Below are 15,372 nucleotides of genomic sequence, written 5' to 3' on the forward strand. Positions count from 1 at the left end.
TTGTGTGATTACATTCCTTTGTTCACAATGACATGCTGAAGCATTTTCCCAAATAAACATGCCAGTACGTATCTCCAGTACTATCCACATCCCTGTCTGGCAAACATCCTAAATCTCTCTGTAACAGAGCCCATTAATAGTAGCTCAGTACCTTCAAGATGTGTCATAGTTGTGTCTACCACAGTCCTCTCCCTGGCAACATTAAGTGTACTGAGTTTTAATGATTTAAATATTTAATGATTTTAATAACCTGCCCAACGTATTAGTGGCATTCAACGTAAAAAGAAACAATTTGTTTTTGGAAGTGAAGGGATTAGGGTCTGAAGTGGCAGAGAGTTTGTGTTACTGTAAGTGGAACATCTACATCCCATCAATATTCACGATCCACTGGTGGATTATAAAACTGTCAACGTTTTTATTGTGATTCTCTAGTTATCTGTGCTGTGCTTCTTCATTCTGGTGTTCACCCCCCCCCCCCCTCTAAAAAGGCAAAAATATAATAAAAACAGGATCATAATGTTCTAGGTCTCCATCATCCGATATTGGCAGAAAGAGAGAGAGAGAGAGAGTGTGTGTTAGAGACACTCCGTAATGGCGTCCATAGCGGCGACTACGGAGGTTCCATGGCCCCGACCACGGGTGAACAAAGACATGGTAGACATGGAAAAGATGGCGGTGCTGGCTTAACAGCTGCGGCCCACCTGCAGTCCGTCTGTTTTTTTTTCTTTCTTTTTGTTCCTCTGTCATGTTTTAGTTAATTTTGTTTTATTAAGTTGTGTATGTGTGTGGGTGGGGTGGGAGAAACATGTTTTGGTCTCTTCCTTCGGGGGATGCAACTTTTTTTCTGTCGTATTCCCCGTCCCCGTCTCCGTCTGCACCGAGGCCTAATGGCGGAGCTGGCGGCGTCGGAGCTGTGACGGCGGCAGCGGAGACCCGACTCGGCCCCGAAGCTGTAGCAGCGGCAGCGGAGACCCGACTCGGCCCCGGAACTGTAGCAGCGGCAGTGGAGACCCGACTCGGCCCCGGAGCTGTGGTAGCAGCGGCAGCGGCAGCAGAGACCCGACTCGGCCCCGGAGCTGTAGCGGCAGGCAGCGGCAGCAGAGACCCGACTCGGCCCCGAAGCTGTGGCAGAGGCAGCGGCAGTGTCCGCGGAGACCCGACTCGGTCCCGGAGCTGTGGAGAGGCAGCGGCAGCGGAGACCCGACTCGGTCCCGGAGCTGTAGCAGCGGCAGCGGAGACCAGACTCGGTCCCGGAGCTGTAGCAGCGGCAGCGGAGACCCGACTCGGTCCCGGAGCTGTAGCAGCGGCAGCGGAGACCCGGCTCGGCCCTGGAGCTGTGGCAGTGGCAGCGACAGCAGCAACGGAGACTTGACTTGGCCCCGGAACCGTGGCGGCGGCAGCAGCGGTGGCGGATACCTGACTCAGCCTCGGAGCTGTGGCAGTGGCAGCAGCGGCAGCGGAGACCCGACTCAGCCCCGAAGCTGTGGCGGCGGCAGCGACAGCAGCAACGGAGACTCGACTCGGCCCCGGAACCGTGGTGGCAGCAGCAGCAGCAGCGGATACCTGACTCGGCCTCAGAGCTGTGGCGGCGGCAGCGACCACTTGTGGAGTTTGAACCGGCCTGTTCGCGGAGCACGGTTGAACCGTGGGATTTACCATCACCCGGTGGGGTGACAATATCTGGAGCCTGGATCGCCTCGGCGCAGAGGGAGAACAAAGAGGGAAGAGACAGAGACTTTAAGATTTTGCCTTCCACCACAGTGAGGAGGTCTTTGGTGAACTCACTGTGCTGGATGTTAAATTTGTGTTGATTGTGTGTTTTTGTCATTTTTTAATTATATGTATGACTGCAGGGAAACAAAATTTTGTTCAGACCGAAAGGTCAAAATGACAATAAACGAATCTAATCTAAAGGAGGAGGACTGGCTGAACTTTGTGCCTTCCACCACAGTGAAGAATGCTGTGGTGGATGTTTGTGTTAAATCTTATTGTGTATTGTGTTTTTTTCAATTGTATCGTTGCTGGCAAATTCATTTCACTGCATGTGACAAATAAAATTGACTTGTGAGAGAGAGGGATTGTAACGGGCAGAGAGGGGGGTGGGGGGTGGGGAGAGTGAGGAGTGGAGAGAGAGTGAAAGTTGCTGCATTTGATTTGAAAGACACAGTAACTAAACTTAAAGTGAAGTTAAAATGAGAAAGACAAAGTGCAGATAATGGGCCCTAGTAAGAGTAGAAGTGCAGGAAACCTGAGTACCATTTCATGAGATAAGAAGGTAAATGATCACATTACTGCACTCAAAAATCTGAATAGGTAACTACAAGAGTTTTTGGATCATGCTCAGAGAGGTTCATGTGTGGTCTAAGACATGAAAGGATTCAGTGGAGGTTATTAGACTATAATTGACTTCGTATTTTAAATTGCATGAAGATGGCAGCCAAGAATGCAAGAGAATTTTGTCCTGTGCTGACCATGTTGTGGCAGAAGTAAAAAAAGTTTCATGTGACGGGCGGCATAGTGGGGAGGGTAGCAGTAGAGTTGCTGCCTTACAGCGCCAGAGACCCAGGTTGGATCCTGACTATGAGTGCTGCCTGTAGGGAGCTTGTACTTTCTCCCTATGACCGTGTGGGTTTTCTCCGGGTGCTCCTGTTTCCTCCCACACTCCAAAGACGTACAGGCTAATAGATTAATTGGTTTCTGTAAATTATAAATTGTCGCTAGTTTGTTGGATACTGCTAGTGTACAGGGTGATGGCTGGTTGGCGTGGACTCGGTGGGCCCAAGGGCATGTTTTCACGCTGTATCCCTAAGGACTGCAACTAGCTGAGTATTTTATTTGCCACATCTTTTAGACTCTAAATGCTTCACCTACCAGAAGATAGAACACAGAGCAGTGGCTTTTAAAATGGAGCACAAAATACAACATGAAGAACACACTTCTCATAAAAATTCACATGAGGGGATATCTACACAATATTGGTACGGTGCGGTGGATGGCACAGAATGTAATTTGTACAAGCAGTCGTAATGTAGGGGAATAGGACTTCACAATCACCATGCTGGTTGATGAAAGATAGAAGATAGAAAGATAGATAGATGTAATTCACTATAGTCCGTGTGGAAAAGGACAAATACGACCAGCAGTTTTCTTTGTAAGGAATAAGCTCGGTCTAGGAACCACTAATGTCAAAGAGGTTTGTGTGGAGATTTCACACTCTCCATTTGATCTTGTGGGCTTCCTCCGTAGGCTCCTGTTCACTCCCACATCCCAAAGATGCACTGGTTTATAGGTTAATTGGCCTCTGCAAAATTGCCCCTGGCATGTAGTGCAGGGAATTGATGAGAAAGTGGGATAACTTAGACCTGGTGTCAATTATGATAAATGGTCAACATGGATTTGGTGGGCCAAAGGGCCAGTGTAATTGCTGTATCTCTGAACTAAACTCAAGTAAACTCAATATACATGTCAACAAAAAGAAAACTGTACAACACAGATAATCAATAACTTGCAGTATTGGCTCATTTTGGATAATTAACAGCAGATGAGACAAAACCCACATGAAAGAATTGGATGTAAATGTAAAGTCTTCTTTTGTTTAAGGACAATGCAGTCTAACTTCTGTGAAAACGTAGAACTATTGCAGATCATTTCTTATGGCAGCAATTTAATCAATAATTGTAACAAACATTTCATGGTTAGTGTTGTGGCCAAGGTAAATTATTATTTCTGTACGTCCTGTTTAACATTATTGATGAGTGTTGATGATTGTTTTTTGTAGGCCTGTTTTTCCAGTGGATTTTCTGTACTGCAGTTTGGGTTGTCTCACTGGTGATCCATCTTATCCAACTGTGTCCAAAGTTCTGGCCTCTCACAATGCTCGGTGGATTTCTGTGGGCTACAGGTACGTTGATTGGTACAACATAATTGCAAAATAAAGAGTGCTTTCTTCATGTGACAGGGGGTTGATTTGTTACTGGACAGTGAATGGAAAAAGGAAAGATGTTTTATTTTTATTTGGGAAGCATGACTTCTGATAGCGCCTGAATGCCTGGTGTAGCAGCAGGAATGAACTTGCTCTGTTTTGAGCTCTCTAAACTAAACTAAACTGAACTAAATATACTAGAATGATCTGAACTTTGTTCATACAAATTCCCCATGAAGATTGTAGGGAAGTAAATTAAACCAAAGCAATGATATTGGCTGACTCCTTCTCCCTGCAGTTGAGGAGCTTATTGTTGCAAATGGGTGTTGTCAATGGGTACCATTACTTCTTGACTGACAGTGCCTATTTTTAGCACCCACTTCATGTTAATATCCACATTATTAACCCAGCCTGTCTGAACACCACAGAAAATAAATCTAGATTTCCTATTAAAGTTCTGCTTCAATTCAGAAGAGTGAAAATGTATGAACTTAAAATTCACTTTAATTAGGTAATGTTTAAATTGCACATTCTAAAAAAGAGGCCAATATTCCTCCTATTCTCCTCCCTTCAGGATGACACAGTGGCGCAACGTGGAGTTGCGCTCTTACCCAGGTTCAATCCTGACTACGGATTCTCTCTGGACGGAGTTTGAACGTTCCCCCTGTAACCTCATGGGTTTTCTCCGGATGCTCCAGTTTCCACTCAAATTCCAAAGTCATGCAGATTTTAGGTTAATTGGCTTCTGTAAATTGTCCTTGTGTGTAGAATAAAACTATAGTATGGGTGATTGCTGAACAGCAGGTTTTCCACCAGAGACCTACTTTATGTCGAGGAAGCCTCCGATTTCCACCACTTCCTCCAGCATTGGCGAGTGTTAAATGCCTCGACGCATCTGAGTTTTAATGACATCTCCCTTGCATGGCAGCAATGCAACATTGTGGATGCCGGCTGCCGTAAAACTCCAAAGAAGAAGAAGAAGAAGAATGACATCTGCCGTTAATTTTATTCAAAGGAACGCGAAATACTTGAAGCAAGGTCAGTTCACGAAAATGATGTGTTAACTGTCACTGTTAATTGCTGCATCGAAATCCATTCATTAATCCTCCTAATATAATTGTGTGAACTGACCTTGCTTCAAGTATGATGCGTTCCTTTGAATAAAATTAACGGGAGATGCATTTAAAACTGTCAGGCGCAGGGCACAATTATCATTTGGACTTTGGAGGCTGATTTACGTAGAGAAGGAATAGGCAAAGTTTTGGGTTGAGACCCTTCCTCACACCGTTTGTGAACATCGAAATGTCTGACGGTTCAATGCAAAGATGTTTTGAAGAAAAGGCATCCAGACAATACTTCATCTCAAAAGGAGAAACAAACAACATTACATTCATTTTTCGTGCGGGTACCACTTTCCAAAAGGTATATTTTAAGTGCTGATCAACTACCTATCTTTTCTAATTTCACTTTTTTATATTTTGTATGAATATTATTGCATGGAAGAAATGGCAGAAAATCTACCATATCATGTGCGAGCAGCCCGTTCTTATTCAGTGATATCATGAAAGAATGTTACTTAATTATTTTCCTGGGACTTGCACATATTACAGATGGACTAGGGAGGCTTGCGACGTTCATCGGCTCTACAGTTTGCAATTAATGATAGGAAACAAATTTCATTCCAATGTACATTTTAGGGTCAAAGTTCCCTTCGGCGTTTTAAATGCATTAGATAAACGTCATAAAAATAACAGAAATCATATTTACTAATTGAAACTTAACTTCTGGCAAATTTTCAAAACGATTTAACAATTTGAACTTTGTAATGTAACCAACCGTTAAACACAAACTTTCCAGTTTTAACTTCTAACTGAAAAATCGATGTTCTAAAGAAGTCGAGCTATATCTGACTAAATTTAAAATTGGCAAGAAAGTGCAACTATTATGTTTAGGTTTTCCAATGTAATAATTCGGGGAAAATAAAAAAATTGACATGACAATTTAAACAAACACAATCGTAAACTAACAATTCACATTTATAAATATTAATGTAAATGCGAGGACAGAACAGGTGGGTGGAAATTTCCAATGGTGAACAAAGTGACACAAAGGAAAGTCTAAGTATGGTTTTACTAAATAACTTTATAATAAGGCTTATTTGTGCAGCTCATTTTGAGACAACTCGCGGATATCGGTTTCCACCATTCATCTGCCCCGTCTTAAAATATAAATCGTACTGAGATAATTTGTAAACTATCGGCTCTCCCTATTACTATGTAGTCAGCAACATATGGAGAGCGGGGGTCGCTGATTTTTGGATCGCTCTCCATTACTCGGGCAATGATGTGTGGACAAATTGAAGCGCTCTTGGTTATTTTCATGCAAATCCTGCCCTCCAGAAAGCAGTTGAAAAAACACCAACAAAAAAATCATTCAGCAGATGTGAAACACTTGGTCGTGTTCTTGTTTTGCTTGTGTAGATATAATCAAACTACATCAAGGCAAGAAAAGATAAGTGATCGTCTTTGGTGGGCTGCGTAATAAAGTTTGGAGCAAAACCGGGTTAAAACAATGGGGATGTTTTCGGGGATGCAACAAAGTGGGGGATCGAGATGTTAGCAAGCAACAAGTGACAGAATTAAATTAAACTGGACAAAAACTAACTGAACCAGAAACGATCGGGTTGGGGAAAGCAGTTTGGCCCCATTTTCTTAGCTCACGTTGGGACAAATGGACTTGAGAATTAATAGCAGTGAAAAGCTGGCCGCTCGCTGCCTTTTCCAGTGGTCAGCATTTAACCACTTTGCAGGCTCTCAGCCATTTAATATTGATCTTTAGGTGACACATTTCCTCAAACGTTGTCTTGGAATTCTCCCGACTAGTGTTGCTAAAGCCCCGTCTCACTTGGGAGACCTAATCCGCGTGTCCAGATAAGTGCCTTCCACCTTCAAGCTCGACCTTCACACAGAGAGTGGTGATTCTCTGGAATTCTCTGCCACAGAAGGTAGTTGAGGCCAGTTCATTGGCAATATTTAAGAGGGAGTTAGATGTGGCCCTTGTGGCTAAAGGGATCAGGGGGTATGGAGAGAAGGCAGGTACAGGATATTGAGTTGGATGATCAGCCATGATCAAATTGAATGGTGGTGCAGGCTCGAAGGGCCGAAGGGCCTACTCCTGCACCTATTGTCTATGTTTCTATGAGGGCACTCGCCTGGAAAGCCTCGAGTTGGATCGACCGGCCGCGTTGAAACCGCGAGCTAGATCGACTGAAGCGTGAGCTGCATTTACTGACCACACGCACAAACACACAAACCCATTGCGAAGGTGGGGGCCATGGAGAGCAGAATAGCGCTGTCTGCCCGATGAAGATGAAGGTAAACGGCTGCCACAGAGTGTGGTAAGTGGGGGGGGGGGGGGGGGGGGGGGGGGGGGGGGGGGGGGGAGGGGAGCGCGGGGGGGGGGGGGGGGGGGGGGGGGGGGGGGGTGGGGGGGGGGGGGGAAGGGGAGAGGGGGGTGAAGGGAGAGAAGGGAGAAGGAGAGAGAAGGGGAGAGAAGTAGAAGAGAAGGGGGGGTGGGGGTTGGAGAAGGGGAGGAGCAGATTTAAACCAGTATCTGCAGTTCCTTCTTACACATTGTTTTTCTCCTACTCTAATACCTCTGCAGGTGTTTGTAACTTTATGCTTTATGTGTTACTCCAGCATTTGCTGGAGTTCTTGATGAAACTCAAAGAGGTCTTGATGAAATATTGTATTGGAAGAAGGTGATATAAACGTCTTAAGGCTATCAGAAGTATGAAAGACCAACATTCGTGCAAATTGATTTACTACAACAAGGCCTGTGATATTAATGCCAAACTGCACCTTTGTTGTTTACTATCTTGAATGATTTAATTTTTTGTATAAATTATTGTTCATCTCCTTCCACTCACACTCCAGGCAGTGTGGCCTTGTCAGCCTATGCTATCAGTACCAGTCCAATCAACACACCTACAAACAGACCAGAAAGCCCGGTTACTACATCTGCTACTAGACCCGTCAAGACATCTCCAATCCGATCAGGAAGTCCAGGCTTGGTTTTACTAGCTTGGTTCCCATACTACAGCTACCACAGATTTAAAAAACACTGGACATCATGCTGGACAACATAATAGAGGACAGGACACTTTCAAGCTGCTTGTCCTGTCCTTTTTGTCCAGCACGATGTCTAGTGTTTTTTAATTCTGTGGTACAGATCTGCAACAATTGACTCATTCTATCGGTAACGGCTCCGTAGTAGAAGCATCCACGTCACGGGGCTGGAAACTGGAAGAATCCCGAGCTAATTACCGTTCACAGGGCGCACGGCTGAAGCTTCCGATGCCTCGTGTGTGTGTGTGAGTGTGCGGAATGCGCGCGCGGCGGCCAAGAAATTGTGTGTCCCCGTCCCCTCCATGTTTTGACAGCGATTTCCGTCTCTGTCCTCCACCACTAAGTAAATGTATGCATTATCTGACCAAAGCATTCATGAAGATGTGTGGAAAATGGGAACTTCAGGTATAAATTTAATAACATGGCATTTTGTGGCTAACATTGCCTTCTGATTTCTCAGAGATGCAGAAATGGGCTGTCTTGTTTATAGATAGGTGGGCGATGTCTCTGGGCAGCCAATGAACTTTCTTACTGAAGAAAGAAACCAGATATCTACAGCAGCACTTTAAAATACACCAAAATCTTTTTGATTCAATTATTTCCTTTCTTCCAGGGAACGTCACCGTTATTCCCATATTAAAAACTATTGGTCTTGGCATGGGAGCTTTAATCTGGTCTACATTTAGCCTTCTAATGGGCTGGGCTAGTTCAAGGTAAGTGAATAATTTTATTTATAATTAATAATTTAGTGTCTTGCTTCAACTCCTGCATAATTAGCTTTAGCTTTGTTTCCAGAGTCATGAACCAAGAGTGCGTTTTCATTATATGCACTGGATATGTCCAGAACAATAAAAATCTAACTTGCTGCAGCTTTACAGGTTCATTAGGGTACAACTAACTTCAGTGATTGAACAAAGAATTTGCTCACCAATATCACAGCACATTCCATTTATTCACAGCACATTCTACAGGTAATCATGCCTGTCCCCCCAAGGGTGGGAAGCAGAGGGGTTGGCGGGGAAATTATGAAAATTGGATTAGCCTTGATTTGTAAATGGAGAGATATTTTGGGGGGGAGAGGGGGGGAGGAGAAAGGAAGAGGAGGAGCCAGAGGGCTGAGTGAGAGCTGGGAAGGGGAGGAGACAGCAAGGGCTACCGGAAATTGGAGAAGTCAATGTTCAAGCCGCTGGGGTGTAAACTGCCCAAGGGGAATATGAGGTGCTGCTCCTCCAATTAACAGTGTTGCTCACTCTGGACATGGAGGAGGCCCAGGACAGAAAGGTCGGATTCTGAATGGGAGGGGGAGTTGAAGTGCTGAGCCACAAGGAGATCAGGTTGGTTAATGCGGACCGAGCGGAGGTGTTTGGCGAAACGATCGCCAAGCCTACGCTTGGTCTCACCGATGTACATCTAGAGCAGCGGATGCAATAGATGAGGTTGGAGGAGGTGCAGGTGAACCTCTGTCACACCTGGAACGACTGCTTGGGTCCTTGAATGAAGCCAAGGGGGGAGATAAAGCGACAAGTGTAGCATCTCCTGCGGTTGCAAGGGAAAGTGCCCGGGGAGGGGGTGGTGCGGGTGGGAAGGGAAGAATTGACCAGGGAGTTACGGAGGGAACGGTCTTTGCAGAAAGCAGACGGGGGGAGATGGGAAGATGTGGTGAGCTGTAGTTGTTGGTCGATTATCATGCTACCAGGTGTCCCTCCAGATTCTCCTCAGGGCTATGTTCCAGGACCCATCCCTCCTCGGCTATTTCATCACAAACGACATCAATGGTCCAATGGTTCTTTATTCAATGCATTTACTTCATTTGCATTCTGTTCAGTTTAGTTTATTGTCACGTGTACCGAGGTACGTTAAAAAGCTTTTTGTTGCGTGCTAACCAGTCAGCAGAAAGACAATATATGATTACAATCAATCCATTTACAGTGTATAGATACATGATAAGAGAATAACGTTTAGTGCAAGGTGTGAAGCCAGCAAAGTTCGGCCAAGGATAGTCTGAGGGACATCAAAGAGGCAGATCAGTGTGTAGCACTGCTCTCTGGTTGTGGTAAGATGATGAATTCATTTATTCAGTTCTCTCTGCATTGAAGGGGGAATATTCTCTGTTGATTCCTTAATATTCAGTCACTTATTTAAGGTAGCGATTGATATATTTATAACTATTCGGAGAATTAAGGAATGAGGGGTTAGTGCAGGAAAATGACACCGAGATAAAGGATTTCCAAGGTAGCCATCAAATGGCGGAGTAGGCCTGATTGTGACTCCTGTGCCTAATTCTAATGTTTTCTATCTGTTCCTTCACTAATCCACTTTCCTCACAGCCTATTTCCTCTTGTTATTGGGATACCTTAGTGTCTTCTGCCATCAAATACTTGATCAAAATGTCTATCATTTCTTTATCTCCCAATTTTAATTCCCCAGTCTCATTCTTCATGCTTAATATTTACTTTAATTAGGTCTATCTTTTCAATTTTATGCTGAAGATCTCGCTGCCTTTATTTATTTATCTTGCTAACTTACTCTCATAATCTAGCTTCTTCCTTTTCATTTTCGCCATACCGTGCTGGTTTCCCAATCTACCAGCCTTCCACTATTCCGTGCGACAATGAATGCTTTTTCTTTCCATTATCTACCATCCTTAGCATCCTTAAACCCCTGTCTCACGGTGCGAGTCGACTCATGAGTGACCCCGAGTTTAAAACAAATTAAACTCGTGGTAATCACATACAATTAACGTAGCGGGAACGTTGGAACTCGTGGACGCAACTTAGCGACTTGTGGCGCTAACGGCAGGTACCCGGGAAACTTGTTAACTCTTGAAAAATTTTAAATATGTTTAAAGATTTCCACGAGTCAAATTTACTCTTGAAGTTAAAATTTGAAACATTTAAACTCATTGTAAGAACGTAGTGGCCCGTGTGTTTGCCTTAGTGACTCGTGAGTCTACCGTGGGCACTCTTTAACTCACTGGACAGGCAACATCTCTGGAGAGAAGGAATGGGTGACGAGATGACGTTTCCAAAATTCTGCTGCGTCTTTGTGTTATCCAGCACTGTGTGTTCACTTTTTGTCAACCAGCATCTGCCCTTTCTTGTGTATAACATTATTTGTATCCGTGGCAGTTGATTGTCACTCCCTTCAGTTTCCCAGGGGGTCGGGACGGGACTGGAGTTGAGAGGGAAAGATGGGGGGGAGGGGGTGGGGGCAGAAGGGGAGGGGAGTCGGGGGGAGTGGCAGGAGTTGGGGTGACTTAGTACGGTAGGCAAGTGTATGATAGGTGTACTGACTGTGTGGGCAGACACTTTGGTAGTGATTGCCCATGGGGAGAGAGGGAGGGGAGAGAGGGAGGGAAGAGAGGGAGGGGGAGAGAGGGAGGGGGAGAAGGGAGAGAGAGAGAGGAGGACAGGAGAGAGAAACAGAGGAACAGAAGAATCTGAAGCACCTCACTATTATTGGTTCTTATTTATGGAATAAAAATCTTTTATCCAGGGTAACAAGAATAACAATGCGCAAAATTAAAATGGTTATTCTGACGAAATGGGGAAGAAGGATTTAAAAAGCTGCCGCTAACCATTATATTAACCACGTGGTAATTTCTGCATGGATAGATGACAATTCGGAGCATGTCATAACGATCTTTTTGTTTATTTCTCGTATCTCAGGATAAAGATAAAAAAAATAACCAAATAGTCCTGCTTGTTGAGTGCATAACAAGAACGACTAAAGGTCAGAGCTGTCCCTTCCACACCTCATTATGCAAATACCAAAGATGGGTAAAAATACCAGATTTAAACCAATTCAGACAGGAAATCTTTATCAATTAAACATTCTCAAGTTGCTTTTGCTGTTTATTAACTGATAAAAAATTATCATCAGTAGCTTTTGCTTTCAATTCTTTTAATTGATAATTTTTTATCATCCTGGCAGCACCAGAGACCCAGGTTCGATCCTGACCTTGGTGCAGAGTTTGAGCTTTGTCTTTCATTCAGAGGTTGCGGGCGGACTGGGGTGACTGTAGGGCTCTGAAAACTTTGTTTCCCAGGGCCGGGGTGAGTGTGAAAGGGGTAGTTTCTGGTCAGATCTGCCCAATCAGCAATGTTTTGAGCCGCTGCTTTTTATACAGTCGCGACGGTGGGACGGCTGCTGTGATGGACATACTGGGTGTGTAGAGAGACACACACTGCTATCCCTCTGGTCTATGGACCTTGGTGTCGGGGGAAAAAATAAAGTTAATGTTCAATTTACCTAATCTTTTTGTTAGAAGTTTACCAACGTTTTGATGAGAGATAAATTAAGGGAATAAAACAATCTTACTAGACACAGAAAGCTGGAGTAACTCAGCCAAGCCGGCAGCATCTCTGGAGAGAAAGGGCCGAAACGTTTTTTCAGTCTGAAGGGACTCGACCAGAAATGTCACCCATACCTTCTCTCCAGAAATGCTGCATGTCCCGGTGAGTTACTCCAGCATTTTGTGTCTATCTTCGGTGTAAACCATCTGCAGTTCCTCCCGACAAAAAAAACAGCCCATGATTGATCCAGACCTTGAACAAATGCAGTTAAATGGACTTTTGATTGTAATTTTGGAAGGATTGTTTCTTGAAACAAACTGCTCTAAAAGTTTGAAGGAAGGAATTGCAGATACTAGTTTAAACCAAAGATAGACACAAAATGATGGACTAACAGCGGGTCAGGCAGCATCTCTGGAGAAAAGAAATAGGTGATGTTTCAGGTCGAGATCGTTCTTCAGGCTGGGTCTTTTTATAGTGAAAAAAAAACCTGTATGACATCATTTTTACCAAGTGATGATTTTTCCACACGTCGGTAGTCATTGTTGCCTCAAGAGTAACTCGGGAGCAGAACCTGGAACATCACAGAAATTCGAAGTAAACTTAGTCATACCCGTGAGAACTTGGTTAAACTCTAGAAAATAAACTTGGAATCTCGTGCACAACCACGAGTCTGATTTTTTCTTTCACTCGGGATCACTCGTGGGTCGACTCGCACCATGAGACAGGGGCTTTAAACCCCCTTTTCACGGTGCGACTTGACGCAAGAGGTAACCAGAGTTTAACATCGTGGGAACCTCGTGCGATAACAGTACGGCATTCGTGGACCACCGTGGCCCTAACGGCAGGTAATCGTGTAACTTGGGTACTCGGGAGAAAATTCAAACATGTTTGAATTTGTCCAAGAGTGACTTGTACACTTGTGGTTGAGCATTGTAACATTTTATGAACGTAGTGGCCACTGCGATATCCGTAGTAACTCTTGCGATCACCGTGGGAACTCCTGCGAACGGTGAACCCGGAAGTTGGATAGAGTGAATCCAGCCAATTTGCTATTTACATACAAATCTAATAAAACTAGCTAACAAGCATTTCATTAATGTCAGTGTGTCTCTTTTTGTCAGAAAGCAGTTTCTAACTGGAGGAACTCCGCGGGCCAGGCAGCATCTACGGAGGGAAATTGACAGGCGAGCCTTTCCTCAGGCTGCCTTATCTCTCTCTACCCCCCCCCCCCCCCCCCCCAACTCCCACCCACACGCACACATGCTGGAGAAACTCAGCGGGTGCAGCAGCATCTATGGAACGAAGGAAATAGACAACGTTTCGGCCCGAAAAGTTGCTTATTTCTTGTGTATGTTTCGGAAGGAAAAGCAGATGCCGGTTTAAAGAGAATGAGTAACTCGACGGCAGGCAGCATCTTTGGGGAGAAGGAATGGGTGACATTTCGGGTCGAGACCCTTTTGATATGCTGCTTGTCCCGCTGAGCTACATGTTGTGTCTATCTTCGTTTTAATCCAGCATCTGCAGTTCCTTCCTGGCCGAACCCGATTGAAAGATGAGAGGCTGGGCGATAGAAATCATTAATTGAATTAAATAACTAGATGCCTGTCTAATCGTACCTACAGGATTGTACAGGCTAGATGGAGGAAGAATGTTCCCGATGTTGGGGGAGTCCAGAACCAAGGTCACAGTTTTACAGTCTACCGTGGGAACTCTTTAATTACAGCGTGAAACCTTCAGTTTCCCAGGGGGTCGTGACGGCACTGGAGTTGGGAGGGAAAGGTGGGGGAGTCGAGGGAGAGGAGGGGGAGACAGATGGGGGTGTCTTCATTTACTGGCGGTGGGTGTCTGTCACTGAAACAGGCAGGTGAAATTTCGCATCCACCTTGTGTGTGCGTCTCTCTCTCTCTCTCTCTCTCTCTCTCTCTCTCTCTCTCTCTCTCTCTCTCTCTCTCTCTCTCTCTCCCTCCCTCCCTCCCTCTCACACAGGCATGAATGGAGGAACTCCGCGGGCCAGGCAGCATTTACGGAGGGAAATGGACAGAGAGAGAGGCAGTCCTGGTCAGTCCTTTGAAGATAGACACCAGTTGCTTGGAGCAACTCAGCGGGACAGGCAGCATCTCTGGAGAGAAGGAACGTAAATGCTGCCTGGCCCGCGGAGTTCCTCCATTCATGCCTGTGTGAGAGTGAGGGAGGGAGAGTGTGAAGAAGGCTCTCGACCCGAAACGCCACCCGTTCCTTCTCTCCAGAGATGCTGCCTGTCCCGCTGAGTTGCTCCAAGCAACTGGTGTCTATCTTCAAAGGACTGACCAGGACTGCCTCTCTCTCTCTCTCTCTCTCTCCCTCCCTCCCTCTCACACAGGCATGACTGGAGGAACTCCGCGGGCCAGGCAGCATTTACGGAGGGAAATGGACAGGCGACCCATTCTTCAGGCTGCCTTATGTCTCTCTCCCCCCCCCCCCCCCCAACTCCCACCCACACACGCGAATGCTGCAGAAACTCAGCGGGTGCAGCAGCATCTATGGAACGAAGGAAATAGACAACGTTTCGGCCCCGCTGCACCCGCTGAGTTTCTCCAGCATTCGCGTGTGTGGGTGGGAGTTGGGGTGAGGGGGGGGGGGGGAGAGAGACATAAGGCAGCCTGAAGAATGGGTCGCCTGTCCATTTCACTCCGTAGATGCTGCCTGGCCCGCGGAGTTCATCCATTCATGCCTGTGTGAGAGAGAGGGAGGGAGAGAGAGAGAGAGAGAGAGAGAGAGAGAGAGAGAGGCAGTCCTGGTCAGTCCTTTGAAGATAGACACCAGTTGCTTGGAGCAACTCAGCGGGACATGCAGCATCTCTGGAGAGAAGGAACGGGTGGCGTTTCGGGTCGAGAGCCTTCTTCAGACTGAAAGTTTCACCTCTCAGTAGATCATAAAAAAACAAATCATCACGGTCAATGTGAGACACAGTGTTTATTCATATTTGACAAAATAAAAAAGACGACTTCTTGCACATATTGAGAGAAGGTGCATCACACCAAACAACATT

At 45.5% G+C, this 15,372-nt stretch overlaps 1 protein-coding gene across 2 annotated transcripts in view; it reads left to right on the forward strand.

The window, feature by feature from the left end:
- LOC129699861 (transmembrane protein 144-like) overlaps positions 1 to 15,372 on the forward strand; it is a 124,629-nt gene that overhangs the window by 20,229 nt on the left and 89,028 nt on the right. For both annotated transcript variants that reach the window (XM_055640000.1, XM_055640007.1), the window contains 2 exons: positions 3,779 to 3,901; positions 8,663 to 8,762. In XM_055640000.1, the coding sequence (XP_055495975.1) occupies positions 3,779 to 3,901; positions 8,663 to 8,762 (223 nt within the window). The remainder of the gene's footprint in view (positions 1 to 3,778; positions 3,902 to 8,662; positions 8,763 to 15,372) is intronic.

Source organism: Leucoraja erinacea, chromosome 1 (assembly GCF_028641065.1).
Source record: "Leucoraja erinacea ecotype New England chromosome 1, Leri_hhj_1, whole genome shotgun sequence".
NCBI classification, from domain to species: Eukaryota; Metazoa; Chordata; class Chondrichthyes; order Rajiformes; family Rajidae; genus Leucoraja; species Leucoraja erinaceus.